A 21,126-nucleotide genomic window follows, 5' to 3' on the forward strand; every position below is an offset into this window, starting at 1 on the left:
TACTGTTGAGTTGAGTTCTGTGGGTGTGTTTGTTTGTATGCTTGAATAAAACAACCTCGAAGTGTACCGAAATCCCAAAATGGGAATTTCAAAACTAACTAACCACGGTTACTATTCCATTTGCCATTACCCGCTTGAGAAGTCACCGTTGTCTGTACGAATCTGGTTGGCTGAATGGGGATAGTAGATAAATTTCAAGTGGCAGAGTACCACAGCCACCATACTTGGGAGTGAATCTATTTCCTTTCCATTCGTATTCCGCTTCCACCATCGGGAAGAAATGGTTCGCCCCAGTGTTTCACGATGCTTCCAATTTTATGTTTACACCAGGACCGGTTGCCGGGCATCCGAATCCTTTCGTTTCGCCATTTTCCAGTTTTTTTTTTCATTCGGGAACGTATCAAGTGTACGCTGCGAGTCAAAAGTGGCTCCAAATTTACTTTCAAGTACACCGTTCTTTTTGCTTCATTTTTATTTATCATTTTACTCGCTGGCACTGTTGTGGAATGCTTGTGCATCACGTTGCCAAGCACTTTCTTCAATTTTCCCTCCCTTTCGCAAACATAAAACCAAACCTTTCCTAGTCATACCCCGTGTAGGTGAAGGTGGTGTGTCTGCACGATACCGGGGGGTGAAAAAGATGATCCACTTTTATTACCCTGTGGGTGCAATAACACAAAAAGCTGTTGACGGTAAAATAAATTAGATTTGATGGAAATTTCCCGATCCCCGGGATCCGTAGCTAGATCAGAGGTTTTTTTTGCGGTTGTGCGGTCTATCGTATGTCCTGTTCTGTATCCTTCCTTCCGGTGTGTATCCGGAGTGATTACAGTGGCAGGCAACGACCGGTGAGATGCCTTTAACCTTACGGTTGATCTGGGAAGCTAAGATGCTACTCTACCAGACTGAACCAGACGTTGCATGCTGAAGGCAAATCCTTCTTCTACAACAGGGGGAAGTATTTTACTCACGTCATCTACAGTCGCCGGTTGCGAGAGCAACCGGTATGTCCTGCAGCACACGTCAAGGTGTTTACGTGGAAGCTTACCGGTAAATCAAAGCTAAATATAAGTGTACTAACCGGCATGGTGGTCGTAAAATATTGCACCCAGCGCTTCTTCCCAGCAACGTGTAAAAAATTCGACACACAAGGACACGGATACAGACAGCCTGATGATGAAAGGTCAGGAAGAGAGCCTCAAACGGATGTGCTAAATGAATGTGCGTTGGGAGCCGTTTTTTCATGAGATCCTAATTACGGAAACTTCTACCGGAACCCTTACCGCCACCGTTTAAACAAGATCATCCTCCTCGGTGTAAGGATAAATAAATAATAAAAGTACAGATGAAAAAAGTAAAACAGAAATCTTAAGGGAAGAACTTTTTAGTCGTAAATTAAAAGTGCCCTCCCTGACCGGATTCTCCCGCCCGTAGACTTTATCCGACAGGTTCTGTTTTAACGCAATTTAAACATACCTTGCGCCTTACGCATATCAACCTTCCGTCAGTGAGATCACCATGGTAACGCTGTGGTAATCGTTACCAACACGTGGCAGCGTACACAAAAGAAGACAAAATTTATCCAGCCCACTTACTGCTTGTGCATAAAATAGCCTACCTTTAGGCGCCAAATGACTCCGGTGCGGTAGAATGAACCGTGGCAGCCATTATTTACGACACAACTTGACTGAAATTATGTGCTAATTAAACGTGATTCATTCGCGGTGTAGTACGATGTACGTCTTACTTTGTTACTTGAATGCGGTGAAAGTAACAATAGATGGTTCGGTTTTGTTCCAAAATTATCCCACCCGCGTTGTTTTGGCAGATGGTTTGTACTTTGTTTGTTCCATTTGGGATCAGTTTTAAGCGTGGGCTGATTTATGTTAGTTTACGGTTTTGAGTGGAAGCTTTCGTTGAAGTAGTATTGTGTGGAAAATGCTTCAAATGAACTAAAGGTAGACTGTTTTGATATTTTCAATTGAAAGACTGCATGCACAAGAGTTCTAAAGCTGCCTGCAGGTGGATTACAGCTGCTCGCGATTATATGTAATTGGAAGATTAGTACAAATCAGCTCGTCGATATGCCGCGCTCTTGCTTCAAAGTTTCTAGAATTTCTGAAGCTCTCTTCCACTAATGGTTCCCTATCAATGCACCGATATTTCATCGACCTCATCATTCAAGTGAGTACATAAAAGTAAATAGCGTGGCATTAATGTCCTTGTCACCAGAAACACCAGATGGCCGTACTCAATGGCTACGGTCCATAAACAATCAATACGCCCCGACAACACCCACCCACAGCCCGCCATTAAACCTGTCAGCAGAAGAAGGAGCGATAAAAATGTTGAAACAAACCCCTACAAACATCCCATTCGTGTTTAGCTGGATGGAGTCCTGAAGCATCCGCGCACGCTTCATTTACGATTCCATGTACGTAGCGTTAACAACTTTGACGATATACGCACTTGTTTCTGGGCTGTGTATTGACACTGTCGGAATGTTATCATTTAATTTTCATCGCTTCCTGGTATGGAACGAGCATCCTTTCGAAGGGATCTTTCGCAATGAGTTAGAAGGAAGAGCTGGAGAGCCTCATGTTTGCTTATTCTCTTCACTAGACGAACCAGTTACCATCGTCGATTGTCGGGACAAGAAAACATCAACTCACAAGACTGCATCGGTAGACGCGTGCAAAAGATGTATCGGTTCCCAAGCACTCATGCCAATGCGAAGAATAACTCAATAAAAGTGAATGTTTCCATCGTCTAATGCGTGGGTCCCGTTAACGAGATCGTCCGCCCATCTTCTTGGGACATAAAGTTTGATTTGTGCCCAAAGACTTCCACGCCGTGCCGTGCGGTATGGCATTTGACGAAAAGCTATTCCATTTCCAATTTCGTGCAACACTCTCCCTTTTGCACATTACGTGACGGGGTTTATGGCCTTAAAGTAAAGTGCAGAGTGGCATATAAAAATAACGCGTTCATTACGCTGCCCAAGTGGCGTTACTAAACGATCCTTTGCGGAATCCGACAATAGACAACCGGCTTACGCACCCGGCAAAGATGAGACATTGAGACCGTTCTGGGCGTCCGTCCAAGGATACTTCTTCCCTTCATACAGCGTAAGGGCAAAAGATAAAAGTATCATTAACTTTACTACACTCCTTTTGGAAGCATTCCTTGCGGGCCTAATATGCCGGAAAAATGAATGCTTTCCCACTCGCAGGAGGTTGGTCTTGGCCGTACAATAAATCCCAGCTAGATGCCAACTGATCTGGAGCTCATAATTAATGTTAAACATCACCATGAAGAAGCAGCAAGCAAGTGAGCGAGCACTGGAAAAAGAAATGGAGGGCAAAAGAAACCCGGTAATGAAAAACCTTTGCCATCCAATGGCGAAACGTTGGAAATGGAAAAAGTTTATAAGGCGTAAAAAGCAACAAATGAATTCCTTTCCCGTAAGGTTTTCTGTTCGTCCTGTTCTAAGCAGCAGATCCTTCACATTAGCATTTTGCCTTCTTTTCTCTATCTAAGATCACGAAACCATGGCCACCGAACGAGGCTGCAACATCAGGCATCAAAAAAGTCAGACGACGAATCAGAGCGTAACGGGCCCCAGGATTTTGAACGGGCATAATTTCGGGGGGGGGGGGGGGGGGGGGAGATATTTCTGGATAAAGCCGGAGCGGGAAAAAGCGAAAGGAATCTTAGAATTCAGCAACTTTTAAGGCAGTCATCATTTCGGCAAGTGTCTTCATACAAACACCAACACCACTAGGCAACAAAACCATCTGCGGCCTAACGCAAGATGATACACATTTCCTTAGCAAACGTTATACTTTCTTTAGATTTGCCCGACACCCCGGAATATATTCCACCCGGCCAAGTTTGTGGTTTCGCAATTGAATATTTTAACTGTTGTCAGTAAGTTGGTGCTACTGCTGCTGCTGCTGCTGCTGGGTTGGGCAAAATTTATCTTTCCCTTCTAATAATGGTGGTCTAGCCGGCCCGGCGAGGCGCAAAAAAAAATCCGACCACATAAATGATTGTCTATGTTCCGGAGTGCTCCACTCCGTTTCCGACGGGGAGCAAGTATTTTAATCAAATATTCACACAGTCCGGGTGTATTATGCGCGTGGATGCTTCGGATCCTCGTGTCTGCCATTTGGCAGAGCCAAGATAAAAGCGTGGTGAATGAAATTAATTTCCAAGTATCTACTACAAGTTGCCACAGATCGATTTACGGCGGTAAAGTCGTTTGGTCGTTTGCTTTATGTGAGTTTTGATACATTCAATCCCTATTATAAGGAACTGGAGGACCTCTTCTCAAAATAACCCAAGCCCCAGCCTTGCTTGGCTAAAGAGTTCCGAAATGTTTTTCTTGTCTCTGGGTACTGCAGGAAAAAAACCCGAAGAAGTCGTATTAATCATTCCAGCTGAACGGGTGTGTGTTCACTGCGATTCTTCCTACGCCGCTTAATCACCACAACCGGTTCCCGGCAATTGTTCACGTGCAAACGTGACAAGCATCGCCAACCAAGTCAACCTGGCAACGTTCCTCAGGCTTGCGAGGACAATTTTAATGTCTGCCAATAGGACTTTCTTTCACGCCTGACGGCGTCCGGTGAAAGGCCTTCTGCTTGACCGGAAGAGGAAGATGAACGTCCAAAGAAGCCTAACCGGTGTCGGAAACAAACGGATTCGAGTCCCACTACTTGACACGGAAATGCTGAATGTGCTGACTTGTCTGCTTTGAGGGTAATTTAATTTAAGCCAATCGTTTGTCGGCAGTAGTCTCTTTGTGGACAGATCTAACTGCCTTCTGAAGTTGGTAGTCAGCATAAAATGTTTATTATTGCACGAATTGCATAAAACCCATTCGAATTTGTCCTCTTTTATAAGGCTGCTACCGAGACTTTCAGCCTTTTCTCTTCTACCCCTTCTTGCTCGCATGCCCCAGTCCCCAGTAACGAGAAAGTGCTCCACAATGGCTGACTGAGGGCGGTGCTTTTCGGACTGTTTAATTGACCCATAAAACATAGATTTTCTAATGCATAGAGAATGAATGTGCAGCCACGTTTCCTGGGAGGCCCGGTCCGGAACGACTTCCTCGTTCAACAAAAAAGAACGGAACGGAAATCCTTTTGCATTTTTTATACTATTGGGTTCTGCTCTCCGGCCCGAAACACCAACCGCACCGGAGTTTCGGTAGTAAAATTGCATTGAACGGCAAGGAACCGACAAACAAAAACAATACTTCCAAACAGGATGCATTAGAGTGGCGAATGTGCAATTGTATTGTGTCAGGCACACCGGGACTTTCCCTCAACGCAAACAATAGTTATTGCGTTTGCAGCGATACAGTAGATAAGTGAGATTATTCCGTTCCCGACAGAAATTTACTGCCCGGGAGGAAAAAAAAAAGGTTATTTCGGTACATTTTTATGGTCCCCAGTTAATGTCCCATTCGTGTCAGTTAGTCGGAGTAATCCGCGGGAGTGCTGCTCGGTGATGCTGTTGGAGAATAGATTTCAAATAACCGCATCATTGCACCGGGAGCCGCACCAACCGCCATTAGAGTTCGACTGGCTTCGGTGCAGGGGGAGATGAATAATGCAATTGCAAAAATCTCACACAAATATCTCTTCCCTTCAGGGACAGCTGTCGAATGCCGGTTGCGGTGGTACAGCATATGTGTAGGTTTTGTTGCGTGTGATACGATTGAAATGCAATTGAATAATTCAATTGGGATTGCGAGCTGTCGGTGCACTCGTTTTCGGTTGGTAACGCGATACGCTCTTTGTTGGGGCTGTGACGGGAATTTGTAAAGCTTGATCCTAATTTTATTTCACACTAATTAGCTTCTGGCCGGTGGATTTTGATCAGTCACGCTGGAGAGGTGGATTATAATAGCAAACAGTAGTTCAAACATCAATTCTCTCCCATTCGCTTCGGATTACCATGCAGTGTGTAATATTTAAAATAAAAATATTGCCGTTATTTAATCTAGATTTTAGCTAACTTTATTTCTTACCTTACTTTACAACGAAAAGCCCGCCCACCTGCGAGTCATCTATCGCCCCTGAGTAGATAGGCCCAGAAAGCGTACTTTGCGAACAGAACGAAGGCAACACATCCCGTCACCTTGTACCGTTTCGTGGCCGTTTGCGTCTCTCTGTCCCCTCGCTGTGATTGTCACGCCATTAGGCAGCTCCGCGTGTGAAATCCCCGGGCAGCTTGGCTTTCATTCAACCCATTCGGTGCTTCCTTCATGTCTAGCAGTCCCTTCTTGCCAGCCGTTGCGCCACCGGTTGGAGTAATATTAAACCGTAAATCGTTTTCCCTGAGACGTTTCTGCACTATTTTGCCGGTGTCCTTTACGCACGCCTCGAAGCGCTGCGCGATGTCTTCCTGCTTGGCCTTATTGCCAGCACCATCGCCGGTAACCACGACACGTACCTCGTACGATTTGTTTAACCATTTCAGGACATTCTGTATCTTCGAGGCGAGATCGTGCTCTGCTATACGCGCACTAATCGTGAGCAGCTTGTCGCCCTTGACGGAAGCATCCTGTTTGGTTTTTTTCTTCTCTTCGCGGCGTTTAAGGTCTTCGTTTAGGTATTCCGAACCGGTCATCAACCTGAAACAAATATCAGTGGTATTGTCAGGAGCGAGAGAATATTTTAAAAAAAACCGATCCACCTTACCTGTACACCGGGCGCTGCGTCTTTGTGTCTAGGTCGGTTATCTTTACCAGCTTCAAATTACGCCGGTTAGATATTTTGACCGCTTCGTCCAGATTCACTATCGATATCGATTCGTCTGACGAAATAAGGGTTATCTTTGGTGCTGTTTTCGACTTCTTGTTGGTGCTGCCAGCACTGCCCGTGCCGGGTCCCGGTGGTTTCGTTGTTTTCGTAGAGTAGCGCAGCACATTTTGTGTTGGAACCACCGTGACTCTTTGCCAGCTTACAGGTGGGTGTTTTAAAACCACCTGGCGAAACTGTGAGCCCACTATTCGAGTGATAAAATTCATTTCGATTTGTTTTGTTTTGCGTCGTGCACTGAAGAGTAGTTTTGTAAATTGTCACTAAAAACAGCTGATGTTGTTTTGATCCGCATTGCACGAAAACATTGACGGGAGCTATTTTTTCAAGTAAGTAGAATCGTTGAAAAAGAGGTTCAAAATCGTGTTTTGCGATTCGGAGCGTGGAATTAAATAATTAAAGATAGTAAATGTGCAATAATAAATCAAATAAATTGAATACAAACCAAGAAAGTATACATTTTATTCAATGTATTTCAAATTTGACAGGTGATCGTTTGACGTTTGGCATTCGACACACACATGCGCGGCAATCCTGTCAGTTCAGGCTTTTGGCGGCCATGTTTTGCATGAGTTCGAAAGGCTCTTCTCGTAATTCAATAATTTACTTGGATAAGCAGTTGAAAACGACTGTTTTTGTAGAATTTCATTCTTGCTGATAAGTTTTTAGTGTCAGGAAAGTGCGCGTGTGGCTTTTTAGCAAAGTGTTCCGCAAGAAAAGTGAGATATTTGCGCAACCCGTCGCCTGACAAGCCACCGTCATTGTCCAACCTCGTATGTATGCACTTTTTTTGCATTCTCGTTATTTCTTGTGCACGGTAAAAAGCTAGTTCGCTTGGTGATCCGCAAATTGTGATCGAATCGTGATTAATCCACAACGTATCGAACGAAAAACGACCCCAAAACGAGAACCCCGTACGTCCGTGCGTACACAGTGCATTCCCGCGTGTGCACACAATCGATCGGCAGGTTCAACGAACGCGAAAACATTCGTTCGCCCTCCCCCACCACTGTGCAGACGCGCGGTACAAGTGGTTGCGAGGCGGGTTTTTCCTGCTCTCCCCGCAATAGGCAAAGGTTTCTCACACGTAACCAAAATGGTTTTTGCGAGCTATAACAGTGCGTCGTACTTGCTGCCGCTGGATAACGATCAGAGCGTATCGTTCTATCGAAACGAGAATCGGCTTTTCCCAACCGCTATCGGTTCGTCCGCTGGTGGTGTTGTTGCACCCCCACCCGGAAGAAACAACAGCAACACCTCCGCGAACGACATGAGCATTACCGACATGCTGACCGCGGCGTACCATCACGAGTTGCAGCAGCAGCACCAAACGGTCAGTGGTGGCGTTGGTGTCGGTGGTGGTGTTGGTGCTGGTGGTGCTAGCGGTAGAAACATGAACGTGGGTGATTGCCCTTTCGGGCGGGTTCAATCACCACCAACCGCGCATTCCCAACAGCAACAACAGCTGTCGGTACAGCAGTACCATCGTTTTGGTGGAGCCGTTGCCATGTGCGACGATTTCCAACCAGTCGGTTACTTCAACGGCTCATCCAATGGTTACTACGGATACGTCCCATCGCTAGCAGCAACAGGTGGCGGTGCAGATATTGAGGGACATTCAAGCAATAACAACGTTCTTCCGGGTGCCGTCAACAGTAATCACCCCACGGCAACAACGACAAATGTCAACGGTCACCTGTCGGCAATCGATTTCCATGGCAACCAGCACCCCCATCACCGTATCAGCTGTAATACGGATGCCGGCGAGCAAAACAATAACAATAACAACAACAACGGTGACGACGACGAAGGGATTTTCCATGTGCAACCGTTTGCAGTGCAACAGACTCCCCGAAAGCGTAAAGAACTTAATCAGCCCGAGGATGAGGAAATGGACACCAATGTACAGCTGGCCGTGGCCGGACATCAGCATCCGAAACGACGAAAAACCGACCCGGAACCGGTGATTTTTCCGGCGCCAACGAATGGATCTTTTGCTGGAAACAACAACGCGGTGGGAGGAGGTACGTAAATGCAACTGCAATTGCAGTGATGTCATAATGCTAATTTTAAGATGAATACTCTACCGTCAAAAATAACCCGAATTGCAACAACTCCAATTAGGTTCCGTTCAGTCAATGCTCATTACTCATGGTGTACAGTGTGTGCTATAATTGTGTGATAAATGTGTACAAAAGACCCATTACGGTTGGCCATTATGATAAAAACACTTATAGTACCTGTCACTCAATGCTGGACACTGCGTTTTTACACTTTGAAGTGACAGGTCTATCTATAAGTAAATCAGAAATTTGTTCGATTTTTTCAGCAAAAATGTGTATTATTGTAGAACCGTATTTACGCCACTCAGTGTATTGCATCCAAATTTATTCCATCTCGCAAGACGCTTGAAGCTATTTCTGACTTTGCGTCTCCTTTAAATATCTGGCCATACCCTGTGTGGGAGTGTAACGGTGTAATGCCGCACACTGACTCACAAACACACAGGAGGCACACACACACAGATCCATAATGGAATGAAAATTAAAATGTGCCCCATACCTCTTCTCTCTTATCCGGTGGTTTCTGCCTCCGTGCACCCTTATAGTATCGTACCTGCAGCAGCACCAGGCAGAAGTACATAGCCCGGCCATCGACGAGATGGAATGCCAGGAGCAGCCCGCCCAGCAACATCCCGCCGTGACGCTGCAACCGAACGCTAATGGATTCCATGCGGTCGACGTACATCATCCCGCCGGACAGCAGCCGACAAGCAAGAGTAAATATTTCGACACTAGTCGCTGTATGATGTCTCATATGATCTAGTAGCGAGGCAGGATTGACCGACGGACCGAACGAAAACGGAAGCGAGGATGATCTCATAGAGATTGAGAGCAAGTTTTTGAAGAAGAGAGAACCGAGATGAAGACCCGGACATGTTAATCAGATGACGCTTACCTCACGGACCGATCGCCTTGTAACTCCCTCCTTTGTTGACGTAACCTACATCCGTCTTCCACATGGCTCAAAACCTTCCTTTGTCTTGTTACTAACTATTTTATTAATTAAAAAAAAACACTCCCTTTTCTGTAAATTCTTCTTTCACTTAGTTATCTTCTTTCTCTTTCATTTTCTTTTTTTTTGGTTAACTTAAATCGCCACACCCTCCCCCCAACTCCCAACACACATTTAAAAACGCGCGCGTTAAGTTCAGAGGAGGGATGTACGGTTGAACAGCTCCATCGATGCTAGAGATGACTGCGAGGGCGCCGTGACGAAACTGATGCCCATTCATGCGCGTGCTCATCGGCTTCCGGCTGGTCGGTTCGGGGGCGATCTGGATCTGTTCCACAGTTTGCACGGTACTGGTGGCTGGTTACCGGTAGGAAAGTAACCTTACTATCGCCTTTTTTAAAGATTGAGGCAGATTTCAAGTATCATTTACGTGTATCGGATCGCCCCATCCAACGTTCGTCGACTCCACTCCAATCCTGACTGCACCTTACGTTCTACGATGTACCTACAAAATGGGATGGGAAAACCCCTTCCCCCTTGTAATAGCTTTCCGTAGGAGTATGCCTTTTTAATGACTCTATACTAAGGAATAGGACTACTAAAGGATTCTAGTATGTAAAGGAGCACATGCACCTCCACACAAAACACAAACACAAAAGTGCTATGAAAGTGTACTTAACTATAGTTTTAGGCTTTGAAGAAACAAACTAATATCGGACGGAAAAAAGGCACATGAATGTGCGACTAGCTCGACTGTAGAGAGGTAGTGGGAAGAATTCCTATGTTTTTAATACTTTCTAGTGCATATTTTTCAAACTCTTTCAGGAATTACACAATCAAAACTACAATTAGGCTTAGTAGCAACAAGAACCAGAGGTTCTTTATTAGTATAGAAAAAAAACTCACGATATCATCCCCCTCCTGCTCCCCCATTTTGCCGTAGATGATGATCTTTGTAGTGTGATATGTTTGGGAAAGTGTTGTCTCAATTGACCATTTCTACGTGTTCCGTGTGCTTAAGTGTTTATTCTTTGTTATAAAGAAAATAAAACACACATTAACTAATGTACGAGTTTTCGCCGATTCAATTTTGTAATTAATTTAATAAATACAGGAGAAATAGAGAGAACTAAAAGAGACCGCAGAGACCAGAATTCTCACGGGAATGGATTCTCAATACAATACAAAAAATTACCACAGAGAACATAGTTGCAGCACCTAATATATGTTCTTGTATATTATTTTTCGTGTTACTTAAATTCTGCATTTTGTGAAGTATTACCGGATATACGGATGCATTGGGTATATTTTGTTGGGTTGTTTTTATATGAGTCGACGATTATTTTTATAGCCATATCCTAACCATCACGTGGAGCTTGAAAGGGTTTGAAAAGTCTTACATTTTTCGACACAATCTTTAGTAGTAAGACGAACGGTGTTGTTCCTAAAAAGATAAGAGAAAACGGAATGAGAAACCTGTTTCAATATGATATTTTACCAGAGTTGCTATACCTCGGTCTGCTCCATATGTTCGTCAGCGACCTCTTCAGACTGCCAGTTATTGTTGATATTATTTCCATTGTTTCCTCCACCCGGTGCACCCGTTGGTGGTACGGTTCCATTGGTTCCACTCGGACCACCATTCATCTGTTGCTGTTGCATTCCCCCCATCCGAGGTTGTGTTGCCGCCGTTTGTTCTTCCGTGACCGGTTTCTTCTGCACCACGACGGTCCAGCGATCATCAAAGTTGGACCCAACACCACCGGATGGATGTTCCATCGTGGAATTTGTTCCACTAGCACATCCGACAGAGGCAGCAACGGCTGTCAAGCTTCCGGTGGAATTGTCCATATCGCACACCTGATCAGCTTCAGCCAAATCGTACGTTGTCGAGGAGTAAACAGCGTTGGAGGAGCTTGAACTGACGACTACTGCAGATTCTAGCGGCCGTTGCTCTCCAGCAGCAAATGGTGCCATTCCATTTCCATTAAGAGCATTTTCGCTCACATCACCTTCATAGCTCGCTTCTGGCGGTTGTACCTCATCACCGTAGGTCTGGTTTTGCTGACCCCCAATCACAGGACCTCCCGTAATTGCGTCCTCCTCTTCCTCCCCTTCTTCGCCCTCCACAGCAGACGACCGTAGGAGTATATTGTTCAAAAAGTTCTCCAAATTGGAAATAAACTCATCCTTATCGGTACGGTTCCAGCTTTCAAGATGGCGCAAGAAATCCTCCCGACTAAACACGTCGCCTCCGACACTTCCTCCGGCGTTGGCAGCAACACCACCGCCCAGCTCCGGTGCAACGCCACCCTGCTGTTCATCGCCTTGCGCCGATAGGAAGGAAGCAGCGGCCAGCAACGATGCCGCCGGTGACTGCCCTGCACGGGAAAGATGATGATGATAATGATGCTGGTGGTGATGGTGATGATGGTGTTGCTGCTGTCCGGCATCACCTACCGGCTGTCCGTAGTCTACCGGTGCACCACCAGCCGCATGGTTGCAGATAACCCCGGCAATCTTAAACAGCACCGAATCGTTGATGTAATCGACCGAATTTATCACCGACACGATATCGCCCATTATTATGTTAATGATTTCCGAATTGGCCACTGCAATAGGGACGAGTTGCTCTTGGTTTAGGGGTCGAGTTGCCGAATGTCGACGTCCAGCACCCGGTGGAGTGCTGCTGGATGTCGTAGCGTTCGGCAAGGATGAACCTATTCCATCTCCAGGTGAAGAGCTTTGTCCTCCCGGCAGGTCAGTTCCATTAGGTGAAATGTAGTGATATTGTTGCTGCTGTTGCTGCTGCTGCTGTTGACGAAGATTGGTGTAGTTTTGAACTACCTCCAGCTCCACAGCAACTTCTTCATTCCTTGTATCCCTTGGTGGAGTATTTCTTGGTTCACTGATGTTGGCCATTCCTTCCCCAACAGAACTGACTCCTTCCGGCATATTGGAAAGTCCACTAGAGGCCAACAAATTGTTGCTTCCAACATTGTTGACATGATTTTCTTCCTGCAGCGTGGATTCAATGTACCGATTGTATAGCTCCTGTATCGACTGCAACGTGCGCTGTCTCAGTGGATCAGACGAGATCAGTTGCAGCTCACGGAAAAGCTGTATCAGAAAGTGAGGCCGAGATTCGTTCGCTGTGATGAGATTCTTCACCTCCTGGTAGACGTTTTCCTTGAGTGCTTCGAACAGTTTCGAGGTCGATCTGGAACCGATAATGATAAAAGAAACGATTAGAAAAAGGAGCTCAGTTACAGAGACGAGCTAAACTTTACTTGGAATCGTGCTGATAGGTGCAGGTGGATGCAAGATTCATGTCTCCACCACCGGACACATAACATCCGCTACTTCCTTCCCCACCGGCTCCAGCATCCCGGCAAGATCGCAAAGACAGTGGATACTTCTTGTGGCCACTCGCTTTCGGATGAGTTTTGTTCGCTAAGCCCAAATTGATTGGATTAGTGTGGAATTGCAGATCGCCTAGATCTAATGAGTTTGACTGGTTTAGGGGCGTATGATGGGAGTGCTGTGGCTGCTGTTGTACCGCGATTTGTTGCTGATGTTGTTGAGTTCCCATCCCACTCGTCGATGGATGATGTTGTTGTGGTGGAACCGACTGATGTAAAGGTTGTTGTGGAACTGGTGCGTATGGATGTGTTGCTGATTGCGTTTGAATTGACTGTCCCGATCCGACTAGTTGAGATTGTTGACGATGCTGTTGCTGGCGAGCGGTTGCAATCGGTGCCTGTGATTGATACGCTTCCTGGGAGTGTCTTCCTCCTTGCATCGAGTGTCCGCCAAGGTTAGGCAATTGTGTTTGCTGTACCGGTACCTGACCATGCTGGTGACGCTGATGATCAACAACCTGTCCACTACAATCATCGATCGGTTGTTCCTGATTCGGATGGTAGCCCAACAGCTGTTGCGATCCAGAAGAATCCAACTCCTGACTGTTCACATGATTCGAATTGCTGAGAGAGTTGTTGCGAGTAATATTGATCGACTGCTGGTACTTGTTGCTACTCTGGTTGTTCATGTACTGATTCGAAGCATTACTATTATTACGCTGCAGTTGATTATTTATCGTATTACAGCCACTTCCGCCAGCATTCCCAGAACCACCGCTTCCTGTACTGCCACCACTTCCACCAACTCCCGGTCCACCACATCCAGCTACTCCTCCTCCTCCTGTGCCACCACCACCACCACCTCCTCCACCACCTCCACCACCACTGCCACCACCGCCGGCGCTACCACTTTGCGAGCATGATTCTTCGTTGCTTTTGCAGCTGTTGCTCGATAGGAGATTTTGTCTTGAGTAGCTGCAATGATGGGAAAACGAAATACGTTAGGAATAAATGCTAATAGTTAAATGTAACAAAGGAACAAATAAGCAATAGCAAACGAAGATACGGACAAATCTCCTATTTTTCTTGCATGCATGTAGCCTCAATCATTTCAAGTGTCTACCAATTTCCAGGAAAGGGTTTCCAAGGTTCTAAGGGGTGTTTCCAGATTAAACAATGATCTTATTAGTTATTAGAACAAAGAATCATTTAGAAATTTGAGGCGAGAAGAATGTCGGGTTATTTGATCAAAATGGAGGAATCAGAAAACAGATTAATAAGAAATTAATTTTACAACAACACACATTCAGATATTTAAAGCACTAACTACACTCACACAAACAAAATGCACACAAACTTACCCTTGGTTCGTGTCAAAACAGTGCGTTAGCGGAACTAGCTTCCGCTTCCCTAAATCTCTACCCTATCTCAAAAGCTTTCAAACCAAACGAAAACATTTCCGAATAGGGTTTCTCTCTTCATCGCCACGGTGTGCACCAGCACCAAAATTAGGAAATGGGAAAGTAAACAACAGCAACGAGAGGATTGGATAGGAAAAAGCACCGAAAGGGATCAATGATACGATGGATGTGTTTGAATTTGACTAACAGGAGCAGGGTATATAAGCAATAGCAACTCAGATGGGTCAATAAATATTCCCCTAACGAAATCTTAAATTAAAATTGAAACAATTATACTACAAATCTACAAATTATACACTATCTAATCAACATGAAATATGATAAAAAATGGCCACTAAACCAGGCGGTAGTTACCTGCGAAAGTTATCCCAATAATTATTGGCCCTCACTCCCGGCAGCACCTGGTTGTTGAGGGCTTGGGTTTGCTGCTGGGAGGAAGTATCTTGCTGCTGGTTGTACAGATTGTGATTGTTCTGCATGTTTGCGTTCGAGAGATTGTTGTTTACCGTGTTGTTCAGATTGTTGTAATTCTGTCCAAAGCGCAACGAGGACTGATGTTGTTGCTGATGGTGCTGCTGCTGAGCAAGTAAAGATGGCGTTGGTGTGGCCGGTTGCGAACCGCTACTGCACAGATTGTTGATCATGTTCGGGGCAACCGAACCGGCACCGTACTCGTTTGCCATGCCGGAAGTGGCTTCGGTGGTCGTAACACCTACGCCACCACTACCGCCGGATTGATCATCGTAAAGCGCATTGTTAAGCGTGTTAATGTTAAGCGGACGCACACTCGAACGCAACCGACCGGCAACATTGGCACCACTCGGCGGCAGTCCGGCCTGGGCGATTGGGTTAGTATTGTTACGCTGCGTGGATTGATTCGCGAGGCATTGGGAAGCTGGCGGGTGTTGCTGTGGGGACACCATTGTAGCAGCAAGCGGACTGTATGGCGGTTGGGTAAAAGGTGGTTGCATTGGTTGCTGCTGTTGCTGCTGCGGATGAGAGGTCAGATGGAGATGGGAGTGAGGATGATGGTAGGGAGAGGATTGTTGCTGCTGCTGCTGATGCTGCTGATGCTGCTGATGGGACATCATCGGTTGTTCGGAACGAGCCCGCGCGTACATGCTGCTGGCCGTGGTGGCTGCGTTCGATCCATTGTTCGGTGGTGTTGACTCTGCCCTTATCAGCGTAGTAGCCGCCATCGATGGGCCAAGGTTTTCATGAAGCAACAAGCTACTGTTTGTGCCGAGTATCCGTTCTTGCAGCTGCAAAAAAGAATATGCATTATTAGTGTAGGAGGCCATTGAAATAATGGTTAAATGAAAAATCACGCTAGAATAGTTTGCTTCAGACCGTTCTGCATCTGATCAAAAATGAATATCTTACCAACAGGACAGCATTGTTGAGATTGTTGATTTCTCGCTGCTGAATCCACAGCAACTGATTACACTGCGTAATCGAGTTCATCAGCATCTGCTGCGTTTGCATGATGTGTTGAAAGACGATCGGATCGGGCGGTGTATTTGGTGTGGCAGCATGCGGTGGCAACAAATTAGCCGCCACACCGTACGGACCTCCCCCCGTGCTCCAGCTACTTCCATACGCTCCAACACCTCCTCCAACACCAACATAACCACCGGCAGCTGCCGCATGATGAGACAGATCGTGCATCCCAGCTCCGTATGGCAATCCGTAGTGTGGACTGTGCGGGCCCGTATTCGAGCTTGACAGTCCACCAGCGCCACCACTCGTTCCAAACACGGGCCACGGTGAAGATCCCCGATGATCACGCCCAATAGGACCAGCACCAGCCGAACCAACCGGTGCACCATCCGCATCAATTTCGCTCCTCTTCAACCGATATCGATCGGTCGCCGCATTACGATTGCAGATATCGGGCATCGGTGGTGGAAAACTGCGCGTACTGCTCGACTGATAGCTGGCCGATTCGAGTTGCGCGTTGGCAAAGATATCCGACGTAACACCCGAGTCGGCAGAGTTGGTTTTCGAACCGTTGGTCGCATTACTACCGGCCGTGTTGTTCTGCAGTGATCCGCTTATGGCTGAAGGGGCCGGTGCTGGTGGAATGGTTACGTGCGTGGATGGTGTACCACGATGGTGCGATCCGGCACCGCCACTGCACGACTCAACCGATGAAGAAACTACCGACGAAGGACCAGGCGCTGTCGGAAGGGAAGCTACCGACGGTTCATGACCACTCACACCTTCCCCAACAGACGTACGGGAAAGTTCCGTGTTTTTCTTGATAGTCTGCGTCATCTTTTCGATACGTTCAAGTTCACGCTTTTTCTGCTCAAGTTCCGCCTTCAACTCCATCTGCTGACGCTCTTTTGGTCCAGCTGGGGTACGTCCACTTGGACCAGCCATCGAAACAAACGAAGCCACATGGTTGGTGAGTTTTTCGCTCGCCTGATTACTTGCCTGTTGCTGCAACTCCATCACATTGTTCCGACGTTTGTGCAGATCGTTCCGAGCGTGCTTTAAACGGTCCCTTTCGGCTGCAATAGATTTAGCCTGTTCGCGGAGATCCTGTGTCATCGCTTGGAGGGCTTCTACACGCTTGTTGAGATGGTCACGCTCCTGTTGGGACATCTCCGAGCCATCTACTGCCTCGTTAGGGATCGTAGTGCCGTTCGGAAGAAGCGTAATCGGTGCGGAACTCATCGACCGGGAACGGCTTCTGCTGGGGCGGAGCTGATGCTGTTGTATGGCGATTGCCGCAGCTGATGCTGCTCCATCCTCGTCCTCATCGTCACCTTCCTCTTCTTCTTCCGGTGCATCCTCCTCCTCCTCGTACTCATCCTCTTCGTCGATCGATTCTTGGCCCGTTTTCATCTCGATCAGCTTTACCGTGTCCATCATCTCTTTTAGCCGGCGCAACTGTGACTTCATAGCATTTATCTCATTTATCTTATCGTTCAACATGTCAGCCGTGCCGGTAAGAACGGATGCTTCCTCCTCATTTAGCGGTCCTTCATCGTCTTCCTCGTCCACCGTGGTTGAGGTGGCCTGTCCGTTACGGTGCTCGTCACCCATCATCTGACGGTGCGACGGTACCGACATTCCTTCCACAGTGGCCACCGGGTTTACGCCACAGTTCGTACCTTCCATGGTGCTTCCAGCACCGTTGAGGAATATTTTCGTCGCATTCCTAGCATCGGAAGCGGTTGCTGGTGCGTGTGTTAGTTCGATCGGTACATTACGCGGTTCCGTCCCAGCTTCACCATCAAATTGTCGATTTGCATCCAGATTTAAAGTCTGCAACTCCGACACGAGATTATGCATTTGACTCTTCTTGTCGCGTAGTTCCTGGAACTTTTGCTGCAGCATTGCTTGATCCGCCATTACATCAGCATCATTATCAGGGCCCAGCATGTTGCTTAGCTCTTGCTGGTTTTGAATGAAGGTAGAAAGGAGACGCATTCGCTCCATGATGCTACCGATGCCATCCTGCACCTGTTCCACCGTTTGGAAAGATTCTATCGGTGGAGCTACACTGGCCGTATGCATCTGACGGATTGATTCCATTTCCTGAAGTTGCTGGCGTGCTGCTTGTTGCAGGCGGAGCAGATGAGCCTGCTGTTCCTTGAGGGCTTGCATATTTTTCGACTGAGACTCCATACGGTAGCGTAATTCGTCGCAGGATGCCGACGGTGGAACGGGCGTTGTCGATTGGTTCGTGCTAATGCTTTGCACCGATTGTGGTCTTGGTCCACCGTTCAGCTGCAAGGTAAAAGAAGGAATAATTAACATGAAGGAAACGACATTTGCAGTACAACATCGAAAGAGGTAAGTAAGGAGGAGAATTGTTACAATAGTGGGTTGAACATCGAGCTTTAATTCATCAATTAACGGCTGGTATTAGGAAAATGCAGGGTGTTCCACCTAGAGGTATTCGACGTTCGCTTACGACGAAAGATCGCAATGCCGACGGAATCGTATGCCTCTGGATGGAATATCCTGTACTGATGCTTAACTCGTTCTCACACGGTTTTCACCATCATGCTGTTAAATAAAATAAAGTCTTATAGCATTTTAAGGTAGCTTCACAACTCCACACACGAAACAACAACAGCAACACAAGCCACAGTAACACGGGTAAACCGGATAAACGCACCTCCGTTTCGGAGTGCCGCACGTCCTCCAGCGTGGCGGAGTTAATCGGCACAAAGTAACAACTCTCGTCTCCCATACTTGCACTCTTTGTTCTGGTTTCTTCTCCGCCTGTAAAAACCACCACTCACGTTATCTATCTGCACAGATGAGATCAGATTTGTGGTCAGCTTGATGTACTCCTGAATCTGATTCAGCGTATCCTCAACCGTACCGCTGGCGGAGCTAAACGGAAGCGTAGCGGGACCGTAACGCGAACCGGAAGAAGTCGATGGCACGGCAGCACTTGCGAGTAAGTGATGATTTTGTTGCTGCTGTTGCTGCTGCTGATGGTGGTTCGAATTTTTGTTCAAATTTAGCTGATTCTGTGAAGCACCATCCGGTACACGATAACTCAAGGGTGAGGACGTCGATCTTGCTTGCACCGCTTGGTTTTGTTGTTGCTGAAGAAGCAATAGAGGGTTAAGGATGTGTTGCTGCTTCGGCACAACTCCTGTTACGGTTGAGCCACCGGTCGATCCACTATGAAGCAAATTGTTAATGCTATGGGTCGATCCAACAGCGACTCCACTCGCTGATGCTCCCTCGTTTATGCGAAAAGTTTGCTGTAGAGCGGAATTGGGCGTCGTCGGAATTACTACACCGACTGCTGTGTTGTGCGGTTCGTTCTGATCACCGCCGGCACCTTCGTTCAGCAGGTTGCGTCGTACGATTGGCCGTACCGGTATGTAGCGGCTGTTATCTTGCAGCGACAGATTATCTGCAACGAGGGCACGATAGGGGACTATTAATAGCTATTCAAAACTCGTGAAACATTTATCTATCGTAATTCAGAAAAAAAACTTTACTCTGATAATGATAATACAGTTGTTGCCGTCAAATTTTGGTTCTAAGTCAGGAATTTTTGTCTTGAAAGCGAATCAAAAATTGATGCACGCAGTCAAAAACTTCTGTGTGAAGAGACAACATTTAGCGGCAAAGACTGTAATTCTCTTTCTTGATAAGTGTGGAATCATCCCACTGAATGGGTTGATTCACATACTGAAAAGATACTAAATCTTTCCTTCACCTCCCTGGTAAGATCGTCTATTTATCCTAACACCACCATCGCACATAGTACCGGCGTGAAGGCCACCGGGCGTCATCGTGTGTTTTTCTGTGGGGTGCGTTACACACCTTGACGCAAGCAGATGACGCTAAATTTAGATCATAAGCGCGGGTTTGCAACGGACATTGAACGAAATTTGGAAACTGTGTGAGGAACCTGTAACGCTTGTAAGTGCGACAGTTTATCCCCCACAAAACTATATCGCGCCGGTGTTGTTTCCGAGGAAAGCAGGTTCCAAATCGATAATGGCCACGAGGCCAATCATCACGGCCTCGGGTTTGTCATTCAAATTAGAGATGAGATGTATTTTCGGTCCGGCAATGACGTCGGTGTCGGCATCGGAATCGAAATGAAAACACCAAACATGGAAAATTGGATGAAGACATGATTCACACCTAGCTAAAAGTGAAGAGAAAAACAACCGATTCCACTTACCGATTTCGTAACAGGTGCCTTCACCAGGTGTCCGATTGTTGCGGGGTTTTAGAAGAATGTTCTGCCCTTGCTGCTGGTGCTGTTGCTGCTGCTGGCCACTTGTCGATGGTTGTTGTGCGCCACTGAAATGCTGCTGCTGCTGATGTTGTTGCTGAGAATTGTTGTTCGGCACCACCGACGATGCGCCGGAAACGTTTGCCCAATCGACGAGTACCTTTAGAAGTAAAAACACTGTCACTAAAGCGATCCAAAAGAGAAGCACGCTTCCGATGATCATTGGCTGCAGCAATTGTCACGTCGTCGTTTGCCGATTTGCTACAGACTGGCTACTACATGTACGATCGGAGTCCGGCTCTCGCGCTTCTCATCTGGTTGGTGTGAGATGCGCGAAAGTATGGCCCTTCCGTTCTATAATTAACCTGTCCGATTTCTGCCCGAATCCTAACGACCAGCTATCAGCCGTGTGCGCGCATTCGTGCCAACGCGTGCAAACATTTAACAACTCACATTTAGCTGCTGCTGGAGCTGGTCCCTCCGGGTCGGGGCAACGATTTCCTGCGGAACTGCATTTTTCTTCGACGATTTCGATTTCGGCTTTGTACCCGTCTGACGGTTATTGTTTTGATTGTTGCTCGAACCCGGCGCCATTTTCTCGGTGCAGCAAAGGGGTTGGTGTCAAAATTTTACGCTGGGTCAAGAAATTTTCACTCCCAATATGCACTGCTGGAAGACATCCTAGGAGCGGCCCAGACAGGTGATCTTAAAACTGCATACAAATTGGTTTTTTCACTGTAAAACACACACCACTTAAACACAACAAG

At 46.7% G+C, this 21,126-nt stretch overlaps 3 protein-coding genes across 3 annotated transcripts; 1 reads left to right on the forward strand and 2 right to left on the reverse strand.

Moving 5' to 3' along the window:
• Positions 1–6,003: 6,003 nt before the first annotated feature.
• Positions 6,004–7,096, reverse strand: LOC126568435 (translation initiation factor IF-3). The gene is made up of 2 exons (XM_050224908.1): positions 6,714–7,096; positions 6,004–6,646 (listed from the first exon to the last, which is right to left on the reverse strand). Exons 1-2 carry the CDS (start codon positions 7,040–7,042, stop codon positions 6,202–6,204), a joined length of 774 nt encoding a protein of 257 aa, XP_050080865.1. The 5' UTR covers positions 7,043–7,096; the 3' UTR covers positions 6,004–6,201.
• Positions 7,097–7,762: 666 nt separating this feature from the next.
• On the forward strand, positions 7,763–10,229 carry LOC126568712 (uncharacterized). Its single transcript, XM_050225230.1, has 3 exons — positions 7,763–8,857; positions 9,442–9,612; positions 10,043–10,229. The coding sequence occupies exons 1-3, from the start codon at positions 7,930–7,932 to the stop codon at positions 10,225–10,227; spliced, it is 1,284 nt and encodes a 427-aa protein (XP_050081187.1). The 5' UTR covers positions 7,763–7,929; the 3' UTR covers positions 10,228–10,229.
• A 1,036-nt stretch (positions 10,230–11,265) lies between these two features.
• Positions 11,266–20,964, reverse strand: LOC126567689 (uncharacterized). The gene is given in 9 exon segments (XM_050223905.1): positions 11,266–11,292; positions 11,361–13,068; positions 13,139–14,185; positions 14,986–15,893; positions 16,015–18,372; positions 18,767–18,844; positions 18,846–19,522; positions 20,306–20,519; positions 20,813–20,964. Coding segments are annotated over 9 exon segments (7,158 nt in total). The 5' UTR covers positions 20,954–20,964.
• Between the last annotated feature and the right edge of the window lie 162 nt (positions 20,965–21,126).

The sequence above is a fragment of the Anopheles maculipalpis genome, chromosome 2RL (assembly GCF_943734695.1).
Source record: "Anopheles maculipalpis chromosome 2RL, idAnoMacuDA_375_x, whole genome shotgun sequence".
In the NCBI taxonomy this organism is placed as follows: domain Eukaryota; kingdom Metazoa; phylum Arthropoda; class Insecta; order Diptera; family Culicidae; genus Anopheles; species Anopheles maculipalpis.

What these genes read in the sequence shown, in the direction of transcription:
- LOC126568435 (XM_050224908.1), bottom strand. Translation starts at nt 7,042, where the DNA reads ATGAATTTTATCACTCGAATAGTGGGCTCACAGTTTCGCCAGGTGGTT. An exon ending in ACGCAGCGCCCGGTGTACAG is followed by an intron (nt 6,647 to 6,713) that starts GTAAGGTGGATC and finishes TATTTGTTTCAG; the next exon opens with GTTGATGACCGGTTCGGAAT.
- LOC126568712 (XM_050225230.1), top strand. Translation starts at nt 7,930, where the DNA reads ATGGTTTTTGCGAGCTATAACAGTGCGTCGTACTTGCTGCCGCTGGAT. An exon ending in CAACAACGCGGTGGGAGGAG is followed by an intron (nt 8,858 to 9,441) that starts GTACGTAAATGC and finishes GCACCCTTATAG; the next exon opens with TATCGTACCTGCAGCAGCAC. An exon ending in ACAGCAGCCGACAAGCAAGA is followed by an intron (nt 9,613 to 10,042) that starts GTAAATATTTCG and finishes GCGCGCGTTAAG; the next exon opens with TTCAGAGGAGGGATGTACGG.